Consider the following 27,218-nt stretch of genomic DNA (forward strand, 5'->3'; position numbering starts at 1 on the left):
ATAGTAAACCCATGGATTTTTCCAAATGACACTGCATTCACTAAAAGCTTGCATGCTCATAGGGGAGAAAATGGCCCAATATATGGACAAGAGATACATTAAGAATGGCTAAATATGTAGGAGTGCATCCAGCTCAGGGAGTTCTGGCACTGGATCTTCATTTGTATCTGAATGTAGGTACTTCATAAACCAGGATATGGAATTTTATTTGGAGAAGTAAATGACTATTTGTGTATTACCTTGCAACCGTGCAGAAAATTCTGGGATCAAGTCTAACTCCCTTGAGTAGCATTTGAATTACCTGAAATATTCAGCACTTCCCATTCTCATTCATGGTGTCAGTTCTGGTACAAATGAGACAGGTTAGTTGTCTCTATAGCCCTGCTCTGTGCCAGTCCAATTCATCCCCTGGAAACAGTTTCTCTTCTCTATTAAAGAAAGTGAGCATCTCTCAGAAGTGCACTATATGAGCACGCAATTAAATTGTAATAAGTGGAAGGACATTTACAGTTGCACAGACAACTAATGTTTGCTGGCTGGAGTGATAATCTGAACTATTTTTCAGCTAAAATGAAAGTGTCGAAGCCATTCTTTCTAGGACTGTGAACTGAACAGCAGTGCAGAAGAAGTGCAGGATTCACTCCCAAAGCACTGATGTCTTATTAGGATAAGCTTTCTCTGGTGAAAGCAATGGCTCACCAGTCAGTTTTTTCTCAAGTACAGTGTGTGTATTTGAGGAAAAGAACTACCTCAGGTTCTTGTCTGACTTGTCAGCATTTTGAATTGCTGTTTCTGCCTATATATGCAACTCTCCTTTTCAATTTCCTATTGTAAATGTGAACAGATGTTATCAAATTAAAGCCTGATAATAATTTTTTAATTATTATTAAAAGAATTAATTTTTTAATTAATTGCTGCACTTTTTGCTATATTGTCTATAGTTATGAATGCTTCATGATTGTATTTGTACCAATTATGAATTTAAAAAATGGCACTATATAGATGAAATCTTGGCTCTCCAATATCTGTCTTTTTAATCACTGTATTTTTCTTTTGCTTACCTTGTAAACCTTGTTCCTTATACCTTTTTATAGACTTCTCAACTTTCCATATTTCTTCATATTTTCTCTCTTGTTTTGTTGTTATTTTTCTTCTCATGGATCTCTGTGTCTTTATCTTTCTATTTTCTGTGGTTTTCTCCTTTTCTGATAACTTCCTAATCCTGCTGGGTGGAGATTACTGGAACTAATCTGGCAGAGGTAGAAAATCCCAGTAAATTAATTCCCAGTAGTGTCCCAAGAAAAGTAACTTTCTCTCCTCTGACCTCCAGTGTAGGAAGGTATCAACATACAGGAGAAGGACACACTTATATGGGCGGAGCTTTCCTGAGAATTGGATCTAAATTATTTCCAAGTGAATTCATAACAACCCACTTAGAAGGAGGTGCAAATTTAGTTCAAATCTCAACAATGATGCTCAAATTTCTTAACTGGACTTTAAGAAACTATGTGCTTTCAGAGTTTGTGTATGTTATAGAACTGTATTTTGTTATAAAGAAACCAGTCTGTCAGGAGGACTTGAAATACAAAGATTATTTCTTACTGAGTTGTCTTCCATACCATGCAACCATTTAAATAAAAAAGATGATAATCCAAATTACTAAATAATTAAAGATAGATATATTGATGTTCGTTACCGGGAGCAAGTGCCAGCTCTCTGAAGCTGCCTGAAGAGTGGGTAGACATTGTCAAACAGTACTCTGGTCAGAGAGGTCATTGGACAAGGCACGTTGTGAAAGTAGGGCTCCCAGACACTAAATTAATTTCCATCAAGCTGTTGTTGGCCAAGACAAGAAGAAGAGGCAGAGAATGAAGTGGGTTTTGTAACTAAATTGAATTTGTGTGCAAATAAAATTAGAAGGAAAAAAAAAAGAAATTGGTTAGAAGTGCAGTCTTAGCAAGAATGTCTGGAAAAACTAGAAGAAGGATTGTAGTCCAGTGCTATCAAAATATACATGCCCTACAGGCATTCTCTCTCTGCAGTAAAAGCACAATTTTGGGAGCTCTGTGAACCACCACCAAACAATTCTTAGTTGTTAACTGCCCGCTAGGGGTGGGACAAGATATTGGATGTGAAGACAGTCTCTTCTTTCCCTTCATGCACAGGAATTTCCTCATTGCCTTGCAAGAATGAAGAATGAAGTTAATAACTACTGCATCAATCTCATGCTGCAGCCGTTCTTTTTGTTGCCACTGGGGAGTGCCGCACAATTTCTGTGTTTTCCTGTGCAACTGTGCTGCAGAAGGTTACAGGAGACTATATCGTGACCCCTAGGAAGAATACAAATTTTGTTAAAATTGGTTGAGCACTTGTGTGCTCTGATGCCTTACCTGTCTGAAAGTAATGGCAATTTTTTCAGAATTGAATCATGTTTGCACATTTAGTTGAGATAAAGCAGTATGCAGTTAAACATGTTTTTTCTGGCGTGTTATGAGCAGCAAATCCAAAGCAAACCATGTATATGAATGGTATGGAACCACAACACGCTGAGTAATAAATATTCCATTCAGTTGTCAAACCTTGTAGGAACTTCAACTAAATGAAAAAGGCAATGTGTCTTATATCTGCACGCTTGCCACCGGGGGAATTCTGTAGAAATGAGTGTTGTAAACATTTTTTCTTTCATTTTGACAGGTAATATTTGAAGCTGAAGTCTCAGATGGAAGAAATGGCTACATTGCCATTGATGACATCCAGGTCCTGAGTTACCCTTGTGGTAAGTAATGATTAAGAGCTGCATTTTTCTCTGTCTTTTCAGGACATATTTGATATTGCTGTGGACTGCTCAGTTTTCATCACTCGATCACTGATATTCTTTGTTCTTTCAATAGTATTTTTGTTGCAGCTTCCAGGAAGAAATGTGATTGCAATAGTGATTTACCTGGGTGAAATAATTTTCTGCCAGAAGTAAATTATACAAGGATGAAAAAGCAGGAATTCTTCAGTGTCTTTTTAGTCATACGCAGTTGGTGTGCATAATCAAAATGGGTTTTAATGTTAATGTGTTTACTCACTGATTAAAGAAGACTGAATTGGCAGATGCTTGTAGGAGGTTTATCAGATTTTATGCCCCTTTTCTTTTTTCTCTCTTTTTTTTTTTGTTCTGAAGAGACAAAATAGATTAGAAAAAAAAAGGAAAGAAAGGGCTTCTGGCTATTGAACTACTAAGGAATTGTATTTTGTTTATTTTTTTGTGGACAGACTTCAGGCATTTATGTTTGCCTTTCCCTGCTAATCCTGGGGAATAATTGCACACATGCAAACACAAGTTGTGAGATAGAGAATATTCTACTAATAAAAAATTGTGAGGAAGAAATTGTTACTGTGCATTTCTGGCACTTGTTATCAAAATTTTTTGACAATTTGTTTCTGATCAACTCTTCTCATCTGCCCCTACACATGCGCTTTCTAAAATATGATTTCCTTCTAATGTGCCACATGGCTGATAATTTAATTGCTTTCTGAAATGACCAGGATATAACAATATCCTGCTCCAACTTTGCAAAATTATGCCAAATAATAAAGTTTCAACGGCAACCTCACTTCTTTTTTTCTCATTTTACCCTAAACCTTTTAAAACCATAGCTCTTGGGGGCTACCAAGCTTACAGAGAATTTGAGTGAGTTATCTTTAATATTTCAGCCAGCCCAAATATCTGAAGTCTGTACTCAGCAAAGCTCTGCTTGGATTCAGAATCTGGCTTTCGTATTTATTTTCTTCCTCTTCTTTGTGTTTTGTTTTGAAGTGCCAAAACAAAAGGCACTTGGTTACAGTCATCCCAGCACATTATCAGTATGTTACAGTATTCAGACAAGCTCTTTTTGTTACTGATGTTTAAACCCTGTTTGTTCCAGCTTAATGTTTTTTTCCTGTGCATCATGTTTTTTTAGTAAGCACAACAAAAGAACAGTTCAGCTACTGTTTTCTTTAGTAGTTCTTGAGAAAGGGGTGGGTGAGCTGTGTGATGTGCCCATTCCTCAAATGTGTCTGTCAGCTTTTGTAGGTCTAGTAAATCCTTCAGGTGGTTGTGCCACTGAGGTTTCCTACAGGCTTTGTCAGTGTGGGAAATAGATTTTTCAATCCCTGAAATACTATATTCAATGTCACAAATGATTTTATTTTCCAAAACAAGAGCTCTGAGTTGCATTGCAAATAACATAAACAGTATCTATTTGCTTGAGCAGTATGATGCTAATTGGGTTTTTCTCAGTATGATGGATTTCATACAGTCAAAAGTCGTTGGGGTAATTCTTGTCAAGTGCTGCTGACATTTTGGCATCTGATCTCCTTCTTTTGGCTTCGATTTTAAAAAGACTTTATTATAACACACGTATAACATAAAGTTAGTAGAATCACCAGTGGAGAAGGGAAATGACTGAAAGCACTCCTCAAACACAGATGAGACAAATCATTTTCTCTCTTCTGTTTCTATTTTTTAGCCAAAGATTGTTAAAATATGGAGGTTGAGGGAGATAATAATGTTTCTGGTACCTTTACTTTTTTGTAATAACTTCTGTTTGTAATTTTTTTCCCTCTCTGCAGATAAATCTCCACATTTTTTGAGGCTGGGGGATGTAGAGGTCAATGCAGGGCAGAATGCTACCTTTCAGTGCATTGCTACAGGGAGAGATGCAGTGAATAACAAGTTATGGCTCCAGGTAAGGCTAAATCATGCAAGTCTATTTGGCTAGAGGACAAGCTACTTTCTGGAGATGAAATGTTTAAAATTCAAAGCCTTTTGTTCTTCTGCATGGAAAATATGTCATTTAAATGCAATTTTATCTCTGTTCAATCGAGAAACTTGTAATCAGTTTTGCAGTGTTGTAAAGCTTGGATTAAAAATTAGAACTGGTGAGGGCACTGCGGTAAGGTTGGCCCTTAAAGTCATTGTGGGCCTTCTCTCATGGTAAATCAACTCCTCTGTCACAAAATGTATTATTATTAAATGCAGATAATTGGCATTTGAGATCTAGTAAGAGACAGATGTAACACAGCTGTCAGGAATTTTGAGGATTTTTTTAGCATCTATAGTACCTGTCCTAGCAGGTGGCTGGAGGGATATGGCTGTACTTCTGTGTGTGTATCAGTTTTACTCAGCAGCGTATTTATGGAACAGCATAAATAAAAGGACTACATGTCCTTTTACTCTGTCTCCATAACAGGACGAACTTTAATTTTTACCTATGTATAATTGTGAACAGTATTATGTCGGAATTTAAGGGATTACTACAACCAGAATATAAACCTTCTTACTGTGAAAGAGGACAAAAAAGAAATAAACACCACCATCTCTCCAAAACACTAAGTCTCCTCTGTATTGTTGCCATGGGGTACTTATATTTAAGACCACTGGTTAAGTAGAAGGATGACAAAGTTTCCAGTTGCTCTTAAAAAAATTAATTTTTTCCACTTATAAAGGATTAAAAAAATCACTTAAGTGGTACACGTACAAGTTTTGTGCATTCTTTAATTTATATGTAAACTGTAAGTACCAACATTCCTTTAGAATGGTTTCTAAATATGTCCTCTAAAGCTTTATTTTTTTTTTAATGTATATTTATATTTATTTTCAGAACTAAAAATTATGTAATTTTTGGGAAACATACTCTTAAATTATCTACAGTCAGAACTTCAAAATACCTATTTTTTGTCACATTTTTGTTGTATTTTGAAGTGAACTATAATCAATTATTTCAGACTGTTTGATTTTTATTTTAATAGTGGATCTGAAAAACCTTGACTGTTGCATATAGGCATGTGATAAGCTTGAAATTTTAAAGAGATTTTTTAAAAAGATGATTAAAAAATCTGATATGCAAAATGTATTATTAGACAAATATGCTGCAACATTAAAAAAGGAACACAAGCAGTAACTTCATTGCATTTAGTGAAAAGGTAGCACAACAGTAGGAATGATTTGTACTCCATGTCTTTGAGCAGTAATTTGTTTAAATTGAGTACACATGTAATGCATTCATTCAGAAAAAGCAGCTTGATTTTAGAGACTTGCCAAGTAAAGCACACAAAGCACAAAAAATGAAACTGGCCTGGGTTTTGCTATATCCAAGGCAAGACAATAGTGATAGGAGCATTCCAGCAAACCTGTGAAGCGCCACTTTCAGTTGATCATGGGTCAGAAAGACCCAATAAAGAGAGCCAGCTGGAAACCTTCCCTATCGCTCAATCCTTGGAGTCAGATAACTCTGACAGATTATCCTACCTAACTTTCACTCCCCTGAGAAGCCCAGTTCATGGCCAGATCAACTCAGAAAACATATGTTTTGTCCCTCCATATGCTTCATGGGTAGTTTGTTTTTTTGTGTGTGTGTATGTGGATCACAGATGCGATAATTTCTCACAGTGTGATAGATAAAGAACTTTAGAGGTTATAACTCTGCTTGCCTGGGCTTGTGAAGTTCTCTGATACTCTTGAAGATACCTTGATACTTGAGCTTCTGTTCTCTTTCTTGTCTTCCTGTAAACAGTACTGAATTTTCACCAGTTTAAGGGTGAATTTTTTCACTCATCATTCCAGCTCTCAATTCTGCTTGCCCAATATAAGTGTGAATCGGCAACTTTCCCTATATGGATAATTTCCTTAGAACTCAGAGTAACTATTGTTGAGCACAGCTAAATGTGAATTTACTCCTTATCCTTAAAACCTGGCATGGATATGTATGGGCCTCATGAAACGCTGGAGTGTAACTTGGAAAAGGTTTGCTTTAACCTTTGACCAAACTCAAGATTAAAAAAGCCCGAATAGCCTGAAAGGAAGAACTGGCAGATCAAATCAAATGCCTAAGTAATTGTTTTTGAGAGCCTTGAGCTGAAACATCCCAGGAATGTATTTTTTTCATAACAAGAAAGGCCATTATAAAAAAAAAAATTGCAAAAATGAAAAATAAGTGGATGATGGTGAGGGAAAAGACACTTGCCAAGCACATTGTTTTAGAGAAAATAGCTTTTGGTTATGTCCTTATTGAAAGAGAAAAACTATTTCATTGAGGAGGAAAAAAAAAACAGCAAAAAATTTGCTATTAAAATACATTCTTTTATAAGGAAAGGTTAAAGGAGCAATCTGGGACATCGGGGCTTTTTGTATCTGAAGAGATCTAAGATTTCATTTGCTTGCACTGAAGTAGTAAATATGTGCAGGTAGAGATTTTGTTGAAGACTCTATCAGTACTGTGGCTCTTGCGACTGCAAGAGCCTGTTTTGAGAAGAATTTAAGTAAATTCAGCAGCACATGGAAAAAAATAGCAGCCAATCTGCTCCGCATTCAAAGTCCTGCAGTCCCATGGCTGCTTCAGCCAGGTTCAGTCTGAGCTGCCACAGTCTCAGCTTCACCCTCTTGGTCCCTCTCTGCACTGATCTGGAGCTTTTGCTGCTCTCCAGTAAGTCAGTTCAGGAAAGGGATCTGACTGGAAAAGATTTTGACTCCAATTGGATTTTTGTTGTTGCGGGGGGTTGGAGAGGACTGTTTGTTTCATTATTGTTTTTGTTTGGGTTTTGTTGATTTGTTCATTGTTTTGTTTTTGTGGGTTTTTTTGTAATTTGTTTGCTTGGTCTTTTGATTTTTTTTGTGTGTCTTTTTCCACAGCTTGATTCACATCTAAATTACCTATATAAATAATGCCAGCAGGTAGAAAAAGATTGAGATGTTTGATTAGAAGCAGGGAAGAGGAAAAGATTATAACCACATGATGTGAAAAGAGGATTTTGGTAGCTTGCATCCTTGTAGACCTATGTAAACTTCAATTTTGTTTTAGTTATTGGGCCCTGATCATATACTAGACGTTCTATCTGCAAGTACATTTCCATGCTTATGTTTTTCCCAGTGTATATATAATTAAGTGCACATATCTTTATGTGCCTAAAAATAAAAATGGATAAAAATAGGTGCGGCATTTCAATACACTGTTTCCTGTGTGTTTACTGCTGTAATGACAGTATTTTCATCAACACTATTTTCCATAAGTGTATGTCTGTAAACTTTTCAGACAAATAGGGATTAACATTGAATTGAACTTCTCCTGACTTTCACGGCTGCAGATTCTGCTTGTGTGTTTGTTTGTTCCTGGATTGTATCTGGTCTCTTGTCCCCTTTGATATCCCTTTCTTCCCACCTCTGTAGTTTGCAGCCTCAATGGACCAATGCTTGAGACAGTCAAAGCTCTGTCATTGAAAGATAAGCAGTAAAGATAACAGAAGTTTTCAAAAGTTGAAGCTGCATTAATACAGAACAAATATTTGCACAGAAAAAGAGATTTAACTGGTTGAACAAGATCTGAAACACACCTTTTGTGACAGTGTGAATAGTAGGTGTGGGAGCAGGGCAGAAATGCAGCTCAAATTCTTTTGTTCTTCACCTTTTCAGCCTGATCTGCTATCAAATCTTTTACAGTTGTGAGCTGAAGAATTGAGCTGAAGAATTCTATTTACGACCTGCAATTATTAGCAAATTCTGAAAGGGTTGCAAAGTCCTTAGTTTTTGTTTAAAAGTTAAACAACATTGATGTTGTTTCTGAAACACATTCAGTCCTTAACAGTGCCTAATATCTTTTTTGCCTGCCATTCTCTTCCAAATGTAATGCTGGGGAGCTTTTTTTCTCAGTATTTTCTGCCTTCTCTTTAAGCTTTCTGCTGTAATAAGTCACATACCAACAGCTGTAGTTTGATCTTACTGCCCACACTGAAGCAGTTGGGTTGTGTGACAGGAGTCCCTAAACCCAAGGTGGTAGACTAGGTTTTCTACCTGTTATGCTTTGGTATGCTCTGATTTATGAGCTTTAGGAATTAGCAGAAGTTCTTGTTGAAAAATGCTTTCCTGGAGGAGGTGAACTTAAGTGTGTGTGTAGTCTTAAAAAAATGAATATAGTGTGTATAGATATCATAATTAATCAGTTCTTGCCCACTTACTGATTTTGTTTCTTTCTAAAGCCTATGAATTTTCTTTCCTTGAAAAGACACTTAAAGAATATGGAATTTTTCTTTTATTAAAATTTGATGCACCTTGCTGCTTTGTGCACATTGATTTTCTAAATTAGTATAAAAAGAACCCCTGTTTTATTCTATTTATTTGCCTGTGAAATGCCATGCATTCCACTGGAGTTATGTCAGCAAATAAGCTTGCAAACAAGTCGCTTCTGCATGGTAATCCTATGCTCAGAATGGATACATGTTACGTATTAAATGTTTGAAAGAATAGTGCACAGAGGGCATTTCTAAATATGAAAATGCAAGAGTCAGGGGGGTGGGCTCTGTTTCTTATTTCATTTGAAGATTTCTGTTTGCAGAAAGCTTAATTTCTTTACTAAGATAGTAGAGAAACAGAGTTGACTGGGTAGATTAAATAACATTTGGGTACACCAAGATTCCAGAAAGCAGTGTATGTATTGTCCAGCATTTGTTCTGCTGATCTAATTGAGATATCAGAGCAATAGGGTTTTTTGCATAATCGGGCTGTGTTTAACAGCTTCCTGAGCTGGGAACAATTGTGGCTCCCAGAAGCCCAATACGATCTTCAGTGTCTTACCGATGTCCGGTTTAGCTGGACACTCGTACAGTGCAGAGCATAGAGCTTTTTGCTAGAACATCTGTTAAACCATATGTCTTGGCACCTGGTTCAGATGGCGATAACTGCGGCACTAATGAGTCCATCCATCATTGCTGAGCTTTGCATTAACATAGCATTGGATTAGGGAAAGCGGCTTGTTCTAGCTTTGCAGTCAGATGTGTTTTGCCACGGTCTGCGGTGATACCATTTGCCTTGGCGAATCTGAAATTCAAAGGGGTACCGGCTGCATGCATTTAAAGGTTTAATATGCGCCTTGTAATCCTGGGCAGATTTGCCATCTGAGCAGTGGTGAACGGGCCAATCTGTCAGCAATAGCTGTGGGTGCTGGCTAACCGCCCTCCACTTGGGCTGCCAAGGCTGGCGCGGCAGCCCCGTGCCCACCCGTGGAGACACTCGTCAGCGTTAATACGGTCTGATGCAGCCCTTCTCTCTGCCAGAGGAAAGTGTCTTTCCTTGTGGAATAACAGATAATTAAAGCAATTGCCTGAGAGTAATAATTGAAAAAGTGAAATTAAACAGCATTATGGAAAATAAAATGCAAATTGCTGTAAAAACAATGGAGTCGGGCTGACCTCCCAGCGGTACCAACTGTTAGTAGAGGATGAGCGAGCGTCTGTTCGGGCTCGAACAACTGGCTGCTTCTCTCTCCCTTTGTAGAGGAAACTGCCATAATCCTCAATGTCCTGTTCACCAGCATCTTGGGTTTTGGTGCTTATTGCCACAGAATGGCATGTGATATTTAGCATTCATTTTTCTTGCTAAGTACTGCATATATGCACTCTTTAACAAGTCTTTGGACTGGGCACATGCAGATGGTATCCTGCAATGATGCATTGTGCAGGACCAACATAGTATTCCAGGAATTTAGATTAGAAAGGGTATATAAGAACTCATGCCTCTGCCAAAGGGTTGAGGGACAAAACATTGACTATTTGGTTTTGCTTTCTGGAAGGCCTATTTCCTCTCAAAGGAAAGAAGCTATGCCACACAAGTGCCTTCCGCCTGCTGTGAAGACATGGATTAGTATTCAGCAGGAGGGTTGGAGTGTGGACCATGGGCCTTTGGGGTAAACCATTTAGCTAACCCAGCAGTGAATGCTGGGAGGCTTGCTTTTGGTCTTGGAATAAGTGCATCTATAATAGGAGAGTCACATCCAATTTAACTTTGTTTTACATCATTTGCGTGTTACCTTCTATGGGTTTTCTAATGTAACTTTTCCTTTCGAGATCCTACTGCATTTTGATACAGTTAATTAACTGGTTAAGACACCCTTTCTTTAGTTTGATGATAAAATATTTGCTGTTACAGTGCACCTGCCTAGTCACCATGTTCATTATATTGGAAGAATGTTTTTTGTTGGTTTGCACGAATTTTATGACCCCTGAAAGTTAAGAAGAGCTGAGTATGCTCTAAATGTTGGAAAGGCTTTGTTACTTTGCTTTTTTATTCAGTGCAGCCTAGAGAGAGTTCAGAGAAGATGCCTTGCTAGCATCCACCGGGTTTCAGCTGTGGAACTGTGATGAAGAGTTTTGATCCCCTTTATGGTTTTGGTCAACTGTCAAGTTTGATGTTTTTTGGTTTTGAACTGAAATAAGTCCGTCAGGCCTGCTTGCCCTAAGGAGGAGTGGGAGCTATGATGTTTTGTGGAGGCTGTGGGAGGAGAGAAGGCCTATGGCTCTGGTTTTGCTCTTTTCCCTGGGTGTCAGGAGAGGTGGATGAGCCTCTGAGGAGCCTCTGGGGAGACAGAAGATTTTTTTGGATTATCAGCATCATCTGCCTAAAGCAAGTACTAATTTGCACAGCAAGCTGGGCTGCTTGTGACAAACCTTCTTTCCTCAGCCAGTAAAATTGCACTCAAGTCAACATCATCTTACCTTTTTCTTGATTACTGACAGTGGCTAAGCAGGATATAAGTTCTTTTTTTTGTTGTTGTTTTGTTGAGGTTTGTACAGAAGCTTCACTTTCATCATTTGTCTCATATTGGTTGCTTTTACTTAGAGAAGATGTTTTTGAAAAGAAGACTCAGAATAGTGAGACATAAAAGACTTTTTTGCAATGACTTGTCTATTCTACCAGCACTTTCACCTTATCATATTTATGTTCTGTGATACATATTCTGGTTTTCCAAACCTTTTTTTCAAAGTTGTATGAAAAGCTGCCTTGAAGTGGTCTATGAGGCTCCTTGTAAATTACTTGACTTGTAGTTTATTCTGTATCACAGACTCCTGACTCAGACATGGTTAAAGAATATTCACCCATGAAAAATACAGTATTCAAACTTTGTTTCACAGAGGTTTTTTTCCTCTGTTTTTTCCCCCCCTCTATTCACCTTTGATGCTATCTATGTCATTTAACCCTGAATGAACCATTCTCCCTCTCGTCTGCCTCTGTTTATCAGCTTCATGGATAAATATGGCAGTTTCCCCTAAATGTCCGGTCATCCTAGGTTTCAGCAACATGAAATACTGTAATCCTCCTGGTCTTAATTTAATTCTGCCCCAGTTAGCTAAGTCCTCTGGTCTGCATAGCTAGCAGTCATTTAGTTTACACAGCAGCCTTTGGAGTTGCCCTGTAGGCCTTCCCTGGGGTCCTTTGGTGGCTGGAGTATCTGCTGCTGGGGGCTGTGCTGCTGAGCATGGCCCCAGTGGTGCTACCTTCCCCTCCTGCCATTTTGTACTTTACAGGTAGAACAGCTGCAGTGGAAGTTTGGTTATCCTGTGTAGTCCTGGTAGTAACTCCTCAGTCAGCCAGTGGCTGAAGCCCCCATGTAAGTGAGACACCTGAAATTAAGGTGATGTTTACAAAAATATATACTATTATAAATTCCTTGGCCGTTCTGTCCTGTGACTCTTGTCTGTTATTTCCTGCATTCAGGTTGTCTTCTCCTCAGTAGTGTGATGTGCGGTAGGTAGCCTAATACCCCCAGGCCCTAGTTTCCTCAAATAGCTGCAGGTCTTAATGAATTACAGAAGAATAAGAACAGCTGGTAGGCTTGGCTGCTTTTAGAAAAGGGTAAAATTGTCTGCTGAGAAATTTTTGAGGAGCTGTCTTGTGGTGGTCCTCAGTAGTAGGTTTTTGTGCAACTTTTTTCCTTCATTGTTTTCTACTTAAGCAGATTTTTTTGTTTTGTGCTGCAGGATAAATACTGTAGTTCAGCGTGAGCTGCTCAAGGTGATATAGACCTTAAAACACTGCGTCCGGAATCCATAATTTTGTGAATTATGTGGTTTTGGTTGTTTGTTGTTACTTTTTTTTAGTCAAGAGCACTGCATTCAAGAATCAAAGGTTTCTGGAAAGCTCCTTTATTTTGTTTTAAAATATACTTTTTTTGGTTTTTTTTGTATGTTCAACAAGTTTTCAATTAGGCTTAAACTAAGAGGCTTTAAAATGCTCAGAGAAAGTGAGTGTTGTGTTCACTTGTGTAGTGGCATGGCCAGGGACACAGTAGTTTGAATTTTGCTAGTTTGCCTCTGGTGGCTTTTATTATAATAAAATAAATTAGAATTTCCACCTCTAAAGGGCCAGATGGCTCTCAATTGAATTATTTCATCAGAGCCCTTGATTTCTTCAGTAGGAGGGTCAGTGCAGCATGATAGAAATTTGAGCTACTTCAAAGGGGACAAGTTTGACTAAGAGCAGTGCATATTACCAAGTGTCTTGGGGTGACATTTAAAGTAATTGTGGATTTCTGTACTGCAGTGCAGCATGCAGGATAAATCTTGGCTTGTCGCATTTGTTCATGATCTTCAGTGTATGTTTGCATGGGAAAAGCTGTGTGGTTTTTCTTGCTAATAAGTGAATGCACAGTTCATTGGAAAGTAGAATCTTATTCTGGTTTGCTATGCATGTAGGAGACCAGAAAGTTAAAGCAAGTCCTATTAATTTCCTACTTAAAAGATATTTAATACTTCCTCTTAATAATCAAACAAAAGAAATTGCTACTTCCCCTTCTTTTATACTAAGAATATAGGATTATTTAGGCATATTATTTAATCTATATTTCTAATTCATTATCTGTTTGAAAAAAAATGATTTCTTAATCTAAATTTTATAAATAAAATTGGAAAAATAATCCCACTATGTTCAGTAATTCTATGTTTTGTGAGGGAAAAAATTAAAATTCTATTTATAATTTCCTCTGATAAATGTATGTCATGCTTTATTATGTTCCTAGTATGTTAATAAATTTCAAAATGTCAAGAATATATTGAGACATTTGTGTAAAAGAAGAAAATATAATAATAATAACAACAACAACAACAGGAGCAAAAATAATAATATTTTAGCAATTTTTTCAGATTTTTCTCCATTTGGAAATTGTGTCCTAAGTGCTGTAAAAGAATATGTGTGTCTGTGGAAAAGTGACAGATAGGTGCATATAAGTAAAATTTAAACAGCAGAGTTATTTGTGTTGTTTATTCCACTCACTTTTTTTTTTTCTTTTTTAGTAACATGATCCGGCAGAAATTGTGCATTATTGCTGGCATTCAAACTATCCACAGGCAGCCCTCTTTCTTTTTTTCCCCTCATCAAAAAAAGACATTTCTGCCTTTTACATAATGAGTAAACCCAGGAATGTTTTGGAACATGTTGTTTACAAATTTCCCTTGCCTCAAGGCAGCAGAGATTTACTGCCCTGGGCTGCTGGGGGCATCTTTCCAGCCCTTGTGCTGCTGGGGAAGTTATGATTGCAGCTTTGGGGATTGAGTTGCTCAGACAAACTGTGGACTTGTGCCCTGCTCACCACATATAACTTGCCCTCTCCTCTACTCCCAGTGGCTGTGCAGTGAATCTGATCACAAGCTAATCCATTTGGTGATGATTATATATGCAGAGGGGGAATATTTTCAGGAAGGTTTTTTATATTCCAGGTTGGTTTTTTCGCGTGAGCACAGGAGGGAAGGTGAGGAGGGAGTGAGTGCAGGGCAGCTGATAGGGCACTGCTGCCAGCGTAGCGCGGTGTCACTGCAGCTGAAATGTTGACATCTTCTGATCTCTGGAGGCATCCCAGCATCCAGCTGAGAGCCCGAGAAGGCAACCAGAGTTGACTGTAATTATTAGCAGTAGAGCAGACTTATTTTAAGGTGTTTACAGTAAGAAAGGGATGGGGATGTGTAAGGTTGAACTGTCCAGGCTTATAAAAATCACTGGTGTGAAATAAAGGGTTCTGGAAAAATTTAGAGAGAACATTGCTGCAGACATGTATCTTACTGCTATAAAAAAGCAAAAAAAGCAAAACCCACCACTTTTCAGCCTGAAAAGTTGAGGGAGAAAGGCTGATAAATTTTAAATTTGTATAAGATATGCACTTAATTTCTACCAATTAAATAAGATGTTGGAGTTTAGGTTCTTCTGGTTGCACTCATGTTCTAAACGATCCACTAAAATTGCATTTCATATTTATTAAATGCTTGATTTCTTTCATGAGGCAAAAGAGAGATATTTAAGACTAATTGTTAATTTACCTAAGATTGTTTTCAAGCTGCATAGACTTTGCTGTTGACTTTATTTAAAATATAGATGATCTAATTTCATTGCCTGAAAAAGATTTAATAAAATCATGTTCCTATCATATTAAAAATAACTTTGAAGTTAGAGAGATTTATTTAAGACTCTAATTTTAAATGCCTGAAATGACAGAATTAAGGAGATTTTTTCACAGGCTAATATTTCTTTTAATCAAGTGTTTATAGAGGGTAGTTCTTTGTGAAGCCCAGAGTTATTCTCACAAAAGAGGAGAACTGCCTGGTGGTGACCTCTCTTAAATGAGCAATTCAGGGTTATCAAATCAGACAGCAAGGGACTGGAGGAACCAAGGATCACACAGGGTACAGCCATTACCCATTAGTATAACTCCACATTAATTTTAAATTGAATTTTTAAAACTTAATTGAGCAGCATTTTCAAGCTCTGTTCAGTGTGAGCAGGACATAAATTGAAACAGTATGTACCAGGAACCCTTAATAAGCGGAGAGCACTGCTGCCTTTCTTCCCTCTCTTTTAAAATCAGTAGTAATGCTCTGACATTAAAAAGAAGAATTTAATTAAGAGATCATGACAGTCCATCTGAACTCTGACTGGCTAATGGCTTACCAGTGTAAGGGATATGAGCTGAAATGAATGCAGGGTTTTTTCTTTAACATTCATTTTTGGATGAGAACTCTCTTCTGTTTGAACTTTTCATCATTTTAATGATGGAGAACTATTCTAATGGATAAGCTGTACATGAAGAAAGACTTTGAAAATGTAGTGGTACAGTTGAATTCCCAAGAAACAAATTCTAATACAGAGAAATTAGAGCAACTGCTCCAAGTCTTGTAAAATAATATGGTAGGAAATCACTGATGTAAATAAAAAAGAAAATCTGAGGTGGTGTTGTTCTAGAACTGTAAAGCTTGTACAATTTTATTTTGATTAATTTCTCTGAAATTGCATTAATATTTCATTTTAAGTGGAGTCAAATTCACTTTGCTTCTCAACTTAAAGCGTGCAGATGATCTTAAGTAAGCAAGCTCTGATCTTCAGAGCGTAAATTATTCTATATAGCAAGCTTGGATGTGCTTCTCTGCTGCAGACTAAGTGCTTGGTGTTCCAGTTTAAAGCACTGGACTGATTGAAATTAAGTCCTTCATTTTAGAAAACTCCCTAATATTTATTTTTCCCTTCATAGCAGAACAAGAATGACTGCATTACATGGTTTACTTGTCAAGTCTGCTATCATATAAGTTTTAAAAATACACCATCAGTTTATTATTGGCTGCTCGGTATTTTTGACAATCACGTGACAAATTTGTATTTAATGGGGGAGCTTGACTTCCCTTTGCTGGGTGGCTATGGTGTGGCAAGGTCATAAGGGTATGGGGCAAGCCTGAGAGGAAGAAAGTATCATGAGGTTTATTTTTTGGGTTACTTCAAGGCACTAGATCCAAAGGTTATATTAAGTTATCATTTCAGACAGTCCAAACCTTTGGTAAACACTGGGAGGAGTGAGGGGGGGAGGTAGGGGGTGGGGAGAGAAGGAGGGTGGGGAATGCAGGGCTTGAAAATTCTTCTTTCAAATTTAATATTTTCTATCAGGAGAAGCCAGCTGGAGGGGAAGGTGCTCCTACCACAAAATAATTTTACTCTTGTTTAAGCATCACCAAAATAAAGCCTTTAACATCATCCCTCATTTGCTTGATTTTGGAATCTAATAATTTCATTGACTCCTGAAGTTCAGTAAGGCCTTTCATTTGCAGGAGTATTTGCAGGCATCAGAAAACTTCCTTAATTTTTCTAAATGGGAGTCAGAGACCCACAGAGCTGAGGAGGGAGCCTGTGTCTGTCACTGGGTGACTTGGCTGCATCACAATTGGTCCAGGTATCCTAGTGCCCAACATCCATTGCTTTTGCCTGGGGAACACCCACTCAGAGATCACCCCTGTGATAACCAGGCTTGTGGTGGTTTTGGGATGATGACAGTTTTAGGGAAAAACAATGAGAGTACCTTTTGGGAGTGTGCCATTTTGCTCTGGAGATCTGTTTTCACTCTTGGCATCTTGCTGCTCTTTCTGGCTGTGCCCTGCAGACAGAGTTTATGCCTGAGGAATAGCTCCTTGTTGTTCCTGGGGAAATGACAAAGAGGGTGGCTGGGTGAGGGAAACTGGATGGTGTCTTCCTGCAGTGAGAAAATCACACCAGTAAACCTGTAGCTGGTAATGGTGATGGCATGGTCTTTTTAGTGGAATATGAGTGACTGAAATCTGCCTGCTTGGTGTAAATAGAATTAATCTGTTTAAATATATTAATAGTTACAGTGAATGCTTGCTTCAGTGAGTGTGAAGTAGTGATGGACCCCTGGTTAATCTACCACAAAACTGTTTAAAGTGACTAACCCATGCTAGGACGACAAAGGGTAGATGTAAAATGAAGCGTCTGAGTGTTATGAAGTACTCCTGCCTGTGACAGGAGGCTGGCTGATATACACATGCAACATTAAATCATCTCCTTTTTCTGCCCTTTGTGTTTTGCCACAGGCTTTCACGTTATTAAATTCCGTGGCTCAGCAGTAGCGCTTTTTGTGTTAGAAAGCTTGGAGTTTAAAACCTCAATGAAGTTTCTCATTCCTGGGGTTGATTAGAGCTAAAAATGTCCACAGAGGTCATGCTTTGCTATGCATTGAGCAGAATGGGTGGTTACAAGAAAATGCTGACATTTTTCTAGGGACTGAGCAATACTGAGTGCTCAGAAACTATATCCTGGTCAAGGAATAACATATAGTTGATCCATGGGATAGAGCAGTGACATTGCTTGTTCGCTTGGTGCATGTTTCTGGGAGTTTTTTAATGCTGACTTTTGGTGAAGGGTCTGTTTTTCAGTTGAAATCAAAATAGAGCATTTAATGTGAATGGTAATAAGGAAAAAGAATCCCACAAGAGCTCAAACTGTTTCTATCTTACTGACCTGTCACCTGGCCCCGCAGCTCCAGACAGATTAAATTTTTCAGTGATTTGTGGCAGCTATGATTTTTTAAGAACTCTCTAAGCTCCTTCCTTTAAATGAGATCTGTGTTATTCCTCTTTTAGTGGCTTCCTGCCCTCCACTTTTTATGTCAGCTAGCTTTAGACGGATAGGTGGTGCTTAGTATAACAAAGCTAAAATTTTAGAAGGTATTGAGCTTGGACAGATAAAAGGTAGCATTAAAAAGGAAACATTGGTTGGTTGGTGTAAAAGAGCTGTTGCAAACCTTTGAAATCCCTCAATGCCAGGTTTGTTTAAATATATCTTACAATACACCCAGTGTATGTGTCATAAATCTGCTTAAAGTTGAATGAATTTTCTTGGGAGTACAACTGCTACTGCTGGGCTGTCCTAGGATGATTTCAGCTATGAGGCAGTTGCAGCTTAGTATGTCATGGTCATGTTTCGTGCCAGTGCAAAATCCTGATGGTGCTTTTCACTGCCAAACTTGATTTTTAAATGCTATTGAGTACTGCTTGTTTCTTGATGCGACCCCAGCACTGAGCTCTTCTACCACGGAAATGGAACACGAGCTGAATGCATTTGAGTTGAGGTTTTGGTTTTTTTGTGTCTTCTTTATATGATGATAAGGATAAATGCCTTTTATATCTTTTGAGATAACTCTGCTGTGGTTACTCTTATTTTCAGAGAAGAAATGGAGAAGATATTCCAGTTGCTCAGACTAAAAATATCAATCACAGAAGATTTGCAGCTACCTTTAAGTTGCAAGAGGTGACAAAAACCGATCAGGATTTATACCGCTGTGTAACTCAGTCAGAGAGAGGTTCCGGAGTGTCAAACTTTGCTCAACTTATTGTTCGAGGTAAAGTTTTAATTTTTTTCATTTTATCCAGTTAAATGCTTGTAATACCAGTGCTTTCTGCTTACATTTTTTATTTAGCCTCCATTTGCCTTGATCTGAAATGATCATACAAATATAGCCCTGTGAAATTGTCAGAAGATGAAAGACTGATTTGTAAAGCTTCTTAAAATTGCTTTCCACAGAATGCATCTGTGTAAAACCCTGATCCCACAGCATGTGGAATGTGCCTGCATGCTCTTCTGTGGATGCTATGTATTGAACTTAAGGTCCAAATCAGATTCCACCTATACATAGTTACCATTCCCTTTTAAAATCTGTTGCCTTGAGCACACTGGTAGTAGAACAAATAATACATTTTTGTGCTACCTGCGAGACAGGTAGATAAAGAGTTGTAAACTTTCACCCACCCAAGGATGGGGAGCATTGTGGAGAGGTTCTGTGAGGATTTCCAACACTGAAGTAAAAGGAAAGAAAACTTGCTTTTCCCACTTGAAATATCTTTTTGGTTGAAATTAATTCAAAAGCCTGCTGGTGTGAAACCATAGCTTGTTTGTGGTGTGATTGAGTCGGTAATTTTTTTTTTTTTTTTTCATTTTATGCTCTGGAAACCTGTAATCTTGACTGGAAAAGGATATGGTTGAACATAGGAGTTCAGTTCTCACTTCCAAAATTGTGTGCTGTATGACCTGTAAGCTATTGAACCACTTCTTACCTCATTGTGTCACCTCCAAAACTGCCCATTTTATTATGAGTTGTGATGAGGCTTACTGGTTTGTAAAAGGGAGAGAGAAGTGGTGTACAAAATCTATTTGTGGGGCTGCTGCGTGGTGGAGGGGCTGTTTTGGCCAGGTAGGGGCAGGGGTCTGACACACAGTGGGTTCTTGCTCGGTTTGTTGGTGAAGCAGTGGGCTGTTTGCTCAGTTTGGCATCTTGTAGTCAGACACTGAATCTGGAATGGGGACAGGGAAAGCAAGTTTGTCCTCAGCCTGTAAAAATAAAAGTAGTGTAGGAAATGCCCTGACCTATTTTTTATCTGGTATTTGCTGGCAGAGGTCTTTTCCCTGGGAGACTAATTGATTGAGGTCAATCAGGTTTTATGGCTTCTATAAAACATCAATAAAAATGGGCCTTGATGACTACAAAGATTTAGACAACATGTTAAGAGCTTCTTTTTATTCTGTTAGATGTACTTTTTGTCTAGCAAACTGCAAGATGCTCTTCATCCTAATAAATTGAAATAAGTCCTTTTGAAGCAAGAAAACAAACTTTTGTTGTTAGAAAGGCAGGGAAAATCAATGTATTTATCCAATAAATGAAGTTTTCTATTTTTTTTCTAGTATAAAACAGCAATAAAATGATGTTAAGAACACTATTTGTCTCAAAAAAAACCTAAGGCAAGAATATAAAATTTCATAGAACCATCTTTTAAAATGCATAATCTTGTCCTGCTGAAAAAGTAGGTAATTTCATAGATAACACCATATTTATGGCTCAAGGCATAAATCTGATATTTAACTATATATATAGCAGCTATAGAATTGTTGGGGTTTTTTTTATTTTAAGGTTAATTTTACTCTTTGTGTGCTTTTTATTAGAATTTTAGCTGTTTTTAAAATATAGATATACACACACATACATATATATATATATATATATTTATAAAAAAGTATTTTAAAAACCCCCAAAAGATAAACCTTCCCAAACCATTTTCATCTATTTGACATCATGGTAGAGAACAAAGATATATGTTTTATAGTTGGATTTATTGCTTGCTGTTGTATTTGAAAAGCAATATACAGTAATATATTTTCTTGTTTGTCTGGATAACTGCTAAATAAATCTTGTTAGCCAAAAAAGCATACCCATACCCTTAGGGATCAGCTACCCTGGTGTTAAAACTGTACTGAAAATTAACCATAATGACAGGTCCTATATCTCAGTGGCACTTTAAAGCTGACATCCTGCTACATGGATACAAAAGATGATAATTTTAAAGGAAATTTTTGGGCCACTGATATGAATTGGCTTTAATAAGAGCTGGCATAGTATTGCCCATTGTCAAAGATGACCCAGGGGGAAGAGTTTATTAGTGAGTTTCCTTCTAAACTGGAAGTGACAGGGCATGCTTGGGGCCCTTTTGTTGCTGTTTGTAACAAATGAAAATTTCGCTGCAGAATTCTCATGCTGAAGAGTATTGATCTGTGTGTTCTCACAGCCAGAGGAGGGGAAAAAACCAATGAAACACAATTTACTTTGTCATGGCTTTAGTATTGCTTCCAGATAATTCTGAGTAACGATAGGGTCTTCGGTTTGTAGAAGCCAAACTTTATTGACAGCAGTGTTTATTAGAGAGCCAGGGATGAGGAACAGGAGTTGTTGCTCAGTAGCTCAAAACCTTGCTGTTTAGATACATGGCCAAAATATGGATATATCTTGGGATATGTTTATACAGACATGTGATACCATAACACAGGTGTAGAGGCATCTGACACTTTCCTGATGAGCAGACAATAAGTTAGTCTTGGTAATGAAAGTTTCCAGTTCTATAATGCATATTAAGTTGAAACATCTTTATTTCATTTTGAGCTTTAGCAGAAGAATTACTTTTAGTGGAGTTCTAAACTCTATTACAGATGTAGTTACCTGGGGGGGATGGTGTACATTTAAAGACCCTGAAAGGGATAACTCAATTGCTCTGATTAGTTTTTTGAAGAAAAAATTGAACTAGAATAGGATTTATAATTAAATTAAGAGATTTTACCAAAAGTAGTTCCAGTCAATGGTTTAACGTCTCACCTTTGTTTAGAGCTCGTCTTCAGCTCCCAGCTCAGTGGCTGCATTGTATTGATTTTTTACATTATTTCTATGGCATTGCTATTATTCTTGAATGCATGCAGAAGTTCTCCCTTTCCCCTTCCTTTTACAGGAAGTTTGGTGATGTCATTACTGTTAGTTGACTTACCCTCCTGAATATGTCCATCAGATTAATTGTCTATTTATATTTTCCCTGGTAAATTGGCAGTTTCTGGGAAGGGAGTTTCTTGAAGTCTTCAGGGTTGTCTGCACTGGAACTTGAGGGAGATGCTGGGAGGGAGGGAGGAACAGTACCTGTGATAGATAAGAGTGAACAAGAAGACACTGACGGTTTCTTTCTTTTTCCTTGTTTCTTGTTTGCTTTTGAGAACAAGTGTATCATGATCTCAAAGTCTTTCTGCTCCCTTTGCTGCTTAGTGTGGAATTTTAGAAATTAAGTGCCCAAAGTGCCCACACCTGTGCCCTGGCTCGTGTATATTTGATATATAAAACTGTGTAGCCTTTCCAAGTTACAGTATCAAATGTTCTGATCTTCAGTCAGTAGAGAACTTTGCCCCATAATCACTTCTTGCACTGTTTCATTGTTCTGAGCTCTTAAAAATGTACTGGAATGTTTCTCTGAAGTTGTCAGTATTCGCCAGAAAAGTTACCTTGTGCATCAAGAAAAAGGTAGTGCCCAACAAAGCTGTGATCAACTTCTTAGTTGATGTGGCATGTTAAAAGTGGCTGGGAGATGGGGATGAAGCTGATGTTACATGCTCATGTGGTTAGTTAGCAAAACTTTGTAAAATAACCCAAATTCAGTTTGTCCCCGTTTGGAATGTCTTACTCTTGGGCAGTGTTGCAGGGACTGTGAATAAAATCACCATTTTCTTTGGCTGCAGTACTTGGAAGATACAGGTGATAAGCCTCTATTTTCATTTTAATATATATTAATAACAGTTTGTTGCTCCGATTGTCAAAAAAAAAAAAAAAGAGCAAACCACTTTCTTAAATGGTATGATAATGAATTGTACTTTATATAAGGTGTTTGTATGTTTTCCCAAGTCTGTTTTCTTCTAAAGTAGCTGCACATTATTAGCAAAATAATTGTACAACACTTGATATTATGCTATTAAATGCTGCAAAATCAGCAGGAAATATGGTATATTTTATTTTATGTAGTGGATCTTGCACATATGAGTTGGAAGAAAATGTTTGTTAAAGATAAGTGATAAAAATATGTGAATCAAAATGTATGAATCAAATATAGTATTTGTTAACCTATGGATGGTTCTATCATGTCTGGTTCTACTGCTAAGTTTATAAGTTTATTTGAGTCATAAATTGCAGCAATTTTTAATGTTTTTATGATGTAAATTCTTTTTCTTTTCAACATTTCTTCATTCAACCAAAATGGCTCTTCTGTACTGGGTTCAAAGCAAGGGGAAGTCTCTGCCTTGATTTATAGTTCCAATATGGAATTGTCTTCATCTGCCTGGTAAATCCAAGTTAGTAATAGCAAACAAAGGCAGTGTTCCTCCACTGTCTTCTGAATGTTCTTCCAAAAGTTATAAGTTCTGATGAACTGACCTGTTTTATCAGTTTGTGGATATCATTGTTTCTTGTATTTGATTTGACATTGCAAGCAGTCTCTCTTCTGAGTCATCAGGTTCAAGTTTTGGTGGAGTTTGGTGGGGTTTTATTCTTCTTTGTTTGCCTTACTGGGCTGAGTTTGCTATCAGGAGCAGTTCTTGTTATGCAAGCCTGACAGTGATTTTTCTGCCTTTTTTGTCTGAATCTCTTTAGGGATTTTGTATAGGCAAACTAGTAATTTGGCTGGTTCCCGGTGATGCTAGAACACTGTGAAGATGGAGTTTGCCCCTGGAAAATAATGGGAGCACTATTTTTTTTTTTCTTACAAGAAAGCTTTGAAATATTTCCATTTGAGAAAGCTGTGGACTGAAACGCACTTTCCAAATTTCACTGGTAGTTGTTTTTTTCTGGAAAAAAAAGGTGAACTCTCTAAACTTGCTTCAGATGTGTGTACTCAATTTTGTGACTTGGCTTATTTGTTCAGTATAATAACAGACTTAAAAATATGCCAAGGAGAGCACTAGGTGGCAGGTAAAAGTAAATACATCAGGTAGCCTGAATTTATACTCCCTGCCTGCAAATAGACTGAAGTATTTTTATACCAATTTTGCAAAATGCCCCATATTTCTGTCCTCCATTATTAAGTTCTCTGATAAATAGGAAATTCATTAAAAAAAATTTTCCCCCCTTCTGGTGCTATTACCCAGCATCATAAGTATTAGACAGTTCAGGTTTTTGTGATGCTATGTAATGTGTTCAGAAATTCTCCAAGAGACAGAGGCTTTGGACTGTATTTTTGAAGACTCTTGAAGAGGGCCTTTGGAGTGTGTTTTTCTGAACGAACTCAATTTCACACCAGAGAGGAAATTAGGGAGAGAGATTTGCAGTGCAAGTCCATTTATTGAAATCTGTGGGCTTTACATCACTACCTTGTAAAAGTTTCCTTTTCAATCATCACCAGACCTCAACAGAGGTATGCAAATATTTTATTTGAGTCAGAAGACCCCTGTGGCTACCATTCTTGATTCATAAGATGCATTCCTGGAGTATTGATATTAATACTGCTACACTTTTGGATACTCAGCTCATCTTCAAAATTACTTTTTACTCTAAGTTTCCTCATTAGTTGTAGCCTAGTCCTCACATGGCTGTATCCCTGCAGGACGAGTAGATGACAATGTCATATTTACTTTGCAGTGTTTGGAAAAATAAGGAAATTATTTTGTGAAGTTTTCTAAACCTTGCTAATAAAACACAGGTTATATTTTGGGTGTATGTTTAGGTATAAGCATTCTTCAGAGAGTCCAGGATCCAATTAAGTTGATCTTTTTATGACATTCTCTGGTTTTAATTTCTCTACTGTATTAAGATCTTATCCTCTTTAAGTAGGTTTAACATGTGAATCTTCCTATTTTCAATCCTCTGTTTCTTACAGAAGGTAAAGAGGGTCTGTCACCCTGAAGTCAAATCCCAGCGTTCTTTACATAAAAAGAATGAAACAAGAATATAGGAAAATGCCTCAGAAAAACTTTACGTTCATAATGAATAAATTGAGCCAGATAGGAGTCTCAGTTTTGTCATTCATCTACATATCAGAAAGAATAGCAGCTTCACTTTCAGGCAACTCTTCTGTGGAAGTAACTCTGCTCAGCTCCTTTGCTGAGGCAACATTTGTCTCTGGTTTATATCATTAATAGGTACATTGCTCATTTTCTTTAGGAAGTGCAGGAAAGTTGCTTTTGCTGGAGAAGCAGGAGAAAACAGTTTTGGCTGGATTTTTCAAAGGAGCCAAAGAGACTTTGTTTCACATGAGGTAACAGAAATGCCAGGGATTTGGCATAGGCTCCATTCCATCTTTCTGCGTTGAGTAGTCTTGGCTGCACAGGTTTACATTTGAAATGACAGTCACAGAATGGCTGAGATTGAAAGGCACCTCTGGAGGTCATCTGGACCAAACTCCCCCTGCTCAAGCAGAATCACCTAGGGCCAGTTGCCCAGGATCATGTCCAGATGGCCTCTGAATATCTCCAAGGATGGAGATTCTGCAGCCTCCTTGGGCACCCTGTGTCAGTTCTCAGGCACCCTCACAGTAAAAAAAGTGTTCCCTGATGTTCAGAGGGACCTTTGTGTACTTCACTTTGTGCCCAGTGCCCCCTGTTCTGTCACTGGGCACCACTGAAAAGGCTCTGTCCTCTTTGCACACTCCCTTCAGGTGCTCATACACATTAGCAATATTCCCTGAGCCCTCTCATCTCCAGCTGACCAGTCTACTTGAAGTCTTTCTAATGTGAACTGGTGCTTTATTGTAGTTCTGATGTGTTCTTTAGGAAGACCTGAAACATTTAAGGTAAAGCACATGTTTTGCCTTTATTTCATAAGACATGAGTTTTGTACTGATTTTATAGGCTAAATTAATATTCTCATTAGGCAAAACCTAACATTTTCAGTGCTGCTATGCATCTTGTTAATGTATTGTCTGAACTTAGAGGTGACTGGTCTGGATCAGAGCAAAAACCCAAGTCCTGTAGCTCTGTGTCCTGCCCTGATAGCCAGTGTTTGGAGCAGAGTATCCGGGAAAAGTAGATGTAGAGGCATCCTTTGTTTACATAGAGTTTTTCTGTCCCAGGGGTCTGTGGTTCAGACATCTTCTAAGTAAAGGGCAATAACCTCTCAGCCTAGACAGAGGTGTTGTGCCTTAGTTTCTCACTCGTAAGCGTGCAGGAACCAAACAGATTCATGATTAACTAATTAACTTGGTGCAAGGGCCGTTTTCTATTTATAGTTTTCATTGCCTGGTGTATACTTTTTCCTGACATCTGTGATGGATGTTGATGCTTTGTGGCACTTTGATTCACAAGTTCAAGCAGCATGAGTTCCTCTTGTGTTTCCTGCAAGGCTTCAATACTGCCTGATGAGAGCACATGGGATAGGAAACTCTGTGAAAATCCTCTTATCTCTTCCCTGCTCGCTTCTCAGGGGCAAGAAGCATGATGGGAATGCTCTTTCCACAGGCTCCAGGTGGAAATCAGAACAAAAGGAAAAAGAGCAGGAGGAGGAAGGCTGGGGATGCTGACAATTTGCTGGATCTATGTTTGCATGGCTATTTTTACATCTTTTTGAGAGCTGCTTTTCTATATGTGAATATTGTTGCATTTCTAGGCATTTGATCACGTCTAGAACTACAGATAGCTTTTCTTCTGTCATTCCTAATTAGTAAGTGTGACACTATTTTGTGTGTCATTAGGTGTGACACTGTTCTGTGTCCAGGAATGAACACATAGCAGGCCTGACTGGTTTTGTGATGGCCGTCTTTGACCAAGTTACATAAACATTCAGACAGGAATGTGCTTTCAAAGCAAATCTCCAGAAAAGGGCCCTTCCCTGCTTGCCAAGCAGTGGACTGCTACTTGCTCCTGTCAGGTCTTGTGGAGACTTTGCCATGGCTTGGCAGTCAATGAAAATCAGTGGAGGCCTACAATGGGGGGTGACCTGGGATGAACTTGACCAAGTGGCTCACAGTGGCAGAGGAGTTAACTCTGTTCTGTCAGGCTTAGTGCTGGCTTTAGGTAATATTCCTCAGGGGTTTTCTGCTTCTGTGGCAGATCAGGTATCACCTGCTCTGCCTACCCCAGCAAAGACAAGATACGATGCAGCTTCACTCAGCCTGAATCAAAGTGGTATTGCTGGTGATACCCCACATGTGGCATCAGCGACTGCGTGAGTGAGGTCTCACTCTTTAGGTGCACTCCTATACCTCTGCCATTTCCTCATGTGCCTCCTTATTGTGAAAGTACTCGAGTGAATCCAAACACCAAATAAAGCATTTGGGAAATTAAAATGTGATCACATCGAATAGTGGGATTCTTGTTG

General features: G+C 38.0%; 1 protein-coding gene across 17 annotated transcripts in view; it reads left to right on the forward strand.

The window, feature by feature from the left end:
* PTPRK (protein tyrosine phosphatase receptor type K) overlaps positions 1-27,218 on the forward strand; it is a 387,506-nt gene that overhangs the window by 170,756 nt on the left and 189,532 nt on the right. For all 17 annotated transcript variants that reach the window (XM_039568293.1, XM_039568298.1, XM_039568297.1 and 14 more), the window contains exons 4-6: positions 2,695-2,776; positions 4,603-4,718; positions 18,785-18,959. In XM_039568293.1, coding sequence (XP_039424227.1) covers positions 2,695-2,776; positions 4,603-4,718; positions 18,785-18,959 — 373 coding nt within the window. The remainder of the gene's footprint in view (positions 1-2,694; positions 2,777-4,602; positions 4,719-18,784; positions 18,960-27,218) is intronic.

The sequence above is a fragment of the Corvus cornix genome, chromosome 3, assembly GCF_000738735.6.
Source record: "Corvus cornix cornix isolate S_Up_H32 chromosome 3, ASM73873v5, whole genome shotgun sequence".
Classification (NCBI taxonomy): domain Eukaryota; kingdom Metazoa; phylum Chordata; class Aves; order Passeriformes; family Corvidae; genus Corvus; species Corvus cornix.